At 37.4% G+C, this 3877-nt stretch overlaps 1 protein-coding gene across 1 annotated transcript in view; it reads right to left on the bottom strand.

Moving 5' to 3' along the window:
• Nucleotides 1–306: 306 nt before the first annotated feature.
• The window catches only part of TM2D1 (TM2 domain containing 1), a 39863-nt gene continuing 36292 nt past the window's right edge, over nucleotides 307–3877 (bottom strand). Inside the window, exons 6-7 of the mRNA XM_017877227.1 lie at nucleotides 2667–2796; nucleotides 307–614 (exon numbers count right to left, since the gene is read on the bottom strand). Coding sequence (XP_017732716.1) covers nucleotides 2686–2796 — 111 coding nt within the window. The 3' untranslated portion in view covers nucleotides 307–614; nucleotides 2667–2685. The remainder of the gene's footprint in view (nucleotides 615–2666; nucleotides 2797–3877) is intronic.

Raw genomic sequence — 3877 nt, 5'->3', positions numbered from 1 at the left:
TGTAGCACTCCCAAAGCAAAAAAGGAAAGAGTTCACACTTCAGAGGCCTGAATCAATGCCAGAAGTGTATTATGTTGCCTCAGGTTTCACAGACTCCCTAATGATCTTTAGCTCCCTGGATACCAAGGCAAAGACAGATCTGAAAGCTGCAGAAAAACAGGTGGGTGTCATACACAGGACTGAAGCCCCAGGCAATATAAATGGTATTTGTTCACACCACAGATTAACTGCTTTGAAGGATCAAAATGGGTAAGACAGCTACATTCAACATTTAAGAAGATTTTCTCAATAACAAAGCACTGAAAATGTGAATAAGTTATACTTTTATTTTTCAGAAACAAAATGACAAGTGGCAACTTGCCTTTGTAAAAGATTAAAGAGTATCAGAGTAATAAGCTATCTCTCACAGAGACAGAAGACTGAGAAACACTATTATACAGCCTCAAAGGAAGTCCTATTAAATAAATCTCACAATAATATACTTTTAACTAAATCAACAAAACAAAAACCACAAAAAATTATACAGAACTCATAAAATGGTATATGAACGAAAAACAGAAATCTTTAAATCTAGACACTAGAAGTTCTCTATTAAAATCAAGCAGGCTCAAATCCTAAAACAGAAAAAAGAAATATGTTAAAACACAGTATTTTTTAATAGTCCAATGAGGTTATTGCAGATGTACATTTTAACATTTCATTTGCTCAATATATTTTTTTCTCACTCTTGGAGCACTTCTGTATAATGCAGAGATTACATGAGTGATAATGCAGATATTGGCCTTCCTAATGGGCCCTTCAGGTTTTAAGTTTCAAATCTGACTCTGGAATCCCACCTAAATGTTTACATAATAGGCTACAAATAATGAGATTCCTCTTAAAATTACATTTGCTTAATTTTTATACACTATGGTTTAGAAACACTATGGTTTAGAAACAATCTACTTTTGAAAGAGACACAATTTACAGTATGAATAATAAAAGTTACATGAAACTACACAATCCTTCTCATAAGACAGGAGAAACAATTTCCAAACCAAAAATGCCTAATACAAAATGATACAGTTGACTGGAGCTGGGGTAGGATGGGAGAAAGAGAACAACCATGTAACAATGTATGGAAGACCTAGATTCTAGTTTCACTTTTGCACTAATCAGTTGTGTGTCTTAGTCTCAATTTCCTTAGCTCTCGATTTTTTTTCCTGGTTAAGAAGATGTAGATGGATCTCTAAGCTTTATTTTAATTTTAAGGCTCAATGACTTATAGTTTATAAGATTTCGAAAACCTTTTCGACAATCAGTTGAATAAATTCCTTACATCTTGAGGGTGTGTCACTGTTCAATCCCATGACAATAACTACAAGGCATATCCATAATTTTACTGTTAGAAAAGAAAAAAATCTACCTAAAGGGCAAAAGTATACTTCATATCGTGTTTCTGTTCTACAAGACAGAAAACAAATGTCTATTCTCTTGCTGGCCTCTAGAAGCAGTCTTTGAGACAGAGTTGACTGAAAACCCAGAACTAGGATAATGGTTAAGACACCTACCCTGTCTTTCTCTCTGCCTGTCTGTGTCTATGAAAGCTGCTAGACAGCTGCTAGACAGTTCAAAGTGAACTATTACATAAAAGCTACCCTTCACCTTACATGATATATAGGATTTCTCTATTACAGAGAATAATTATACCAGGAAATGGTTTTCCTGATATTCTACCAAAATCCTGAGTAAAATTTGCATTATTGGAAGATTGTTAGAATAGACTAATGTATGGTAATTGAGATTTTAAAAACCTTGTAGTAGCAGAGTTCTAGAAAACCAGAGTTGAACCAGGAAAAAGGATGGTATCTCTGACTTCAGCAGATTTATCACTTATTTAAAGCTGAGGCCAGCCAGGCACAGTGGCTCAAGCCTATAATCCCAGCACTTTGGGAGGCCGAAGCAGGTGGATCAGCTGAAGAGTTCAAGACTAGCCTGACTAAAATGGCGAAACCCTGTCTCTACTAAAAATACAAGTTACCCGGGCATGGTGGTGTGTGCCTGTAGTCCCAGTTACTGGTGAGGCTGAGGCATGAGAATCGCTTGAACCTGGGAGGCAGACGTTGCAGTGAGCCGAGATCGAGCCCCTGCAATCCAGCCTGGGTGGCAGAGCAAGACTCAGTCTCCAAAAAAAAAGATAAAGCTGAGGCCAATTAATAATTCTTATGGGCAGAGCCAAACTTCAGGTTAGAAGAAGGACTTACAGGGAATTCAGGCTTTGGACTCTATCAGTATCTATTTTCAGTTTCAGGGAAGGAGAACCAAAGAAGGAAGTTAAAGATTATACTGACCCTTAGAGGGATGGGCAGCAGAAATATCTGCTATATTGAACTATTTACAGCATATACTTTCATCATAACCATCATATAATAAATGCCTTTTTGTTTTGATGTTACTTTTTTGTGAACTTTGTCCTTTAACCACATGCACTGCAAAGAGTCTGAAGTGGGAACCATAGGAGCCATGAGTGTGGACTAAAATGCTTTTCAAAGGATAGAAGATGCTTCAGGCATAGGGGGCCCTGAGAGGTTAATATGGTCTCTTAAAATTTCCTATGGTCCTAAAATTCTCATAATTTTATATGAATAACATACTACTATAAGATATTATATATATATATCACTTACTGTTTCTTTTAAGAAATATTTATGGATATAATTGCGTTTTTCTATATGTTTCATTAGTAATACTCAGTCTTGTAAGTCTGGTTCCATAGTAATCTATGATGTAACTACTTCCATCTGAAGGTCCAACAATCTAAAAGAGACAAAATTTCAAAATTATTCATTTTATAGAAGATATTTCACAACACTTTGAGTCTACTTTTCTCAGTTGTTAATAAAAGTATTTCAGAAGTGACAGAAATCCAGCTCTAACCTAAGCAAAAACAGGTAATTTAGTGGCTCATGTAGCTGTAAAGAATACTGGGATAGCTCAAAGGATCAAAAGAAAAGCTGCAGGCACCAAGGACTGAATTCTGTGCTCCCTGAGGCCCTTGGCTTCCCTGCCTCCTTGCTTAGCTCTGCTTGTCTTCATTCTGCAGAGTGGCACTCTAACTAATTGCAAATAGCTCGGGAGTCACATATTCCCAGCTCAGCAGCTCCTAATAAAGAAAGTAAAATTTTCTTCCCCAATGTTTATATACCAATTCCAGGGAAAGACTTTTACTGATCTGCTTGGTTTTTATGCCTATTGTGGACAAACCTACTATATCCATGGGAATAGATTTAATGACTGGCCAGGCCAGGCCAGGCCGCCTGTGGGAGATGAGGTAGTATCACTGACAGTCCTGCCAGAACCACCTGAAACGGAAAAGGAAGAGGTAGGAAAAACAACACATGTTCACTACAATCATCTTGTCCACTTAATCACATATGTGACAATCTAGTTAACATAATCTCTATAAATTATCCTCTAAGGTAGCAATCTTCAAACTGTAGCCTTAAAGGTGGACAAAGATTTAACAAGGTGTATGTGGGCCCAGAGGGGAACTCAATCTTGAGATCTTAATTCCCTAAATATTCTTTGTAAAACAAATCTGCCTGATACCATGCTACAGTGGAAGCATCCTGTCAGTTTCCCTTCCCACTTCTCACTGTGGTCATTTCTCCCACTTGTTAATAGTAAAGCACACCTACCAATCCAGGATACCCCGAGTCTTATGATGTACTATTCCCCTGAGGTGTGAAAGCCTCTGAAGTGCCGGAGGGATTGTAAACTAGTTCAACCATTATGGAAAACAGTATGGCAATTCCTCAAGGATCTAGAACTAGATGTACCATATGACCCAGCCATCCCACTACTGGGTATATACCCAAAGGATTATAAATCATGCTGC

This window comes from Rhinopithecus bieti, unplaced genomic scaffold (genome assembly GCF_001698545.2).
Source record: "Rhinopithecus bieti isolate Rb0 unplaced genomic scaffold, ASM169854v2 scaffold_6380, whole genome shotgun sequence".
Classification (NCBI taxonomy): Eukaryota; Metazoa; Chordata; class Mammalia; order Primates; family Cercopithecidae; genus Rhinopithecus; species Rhinopithecus bieti.
Note: the sequence above shows the minus strand (reverse complement) of the source record. Positions and strands in the feature narration are given on the sequence as shown.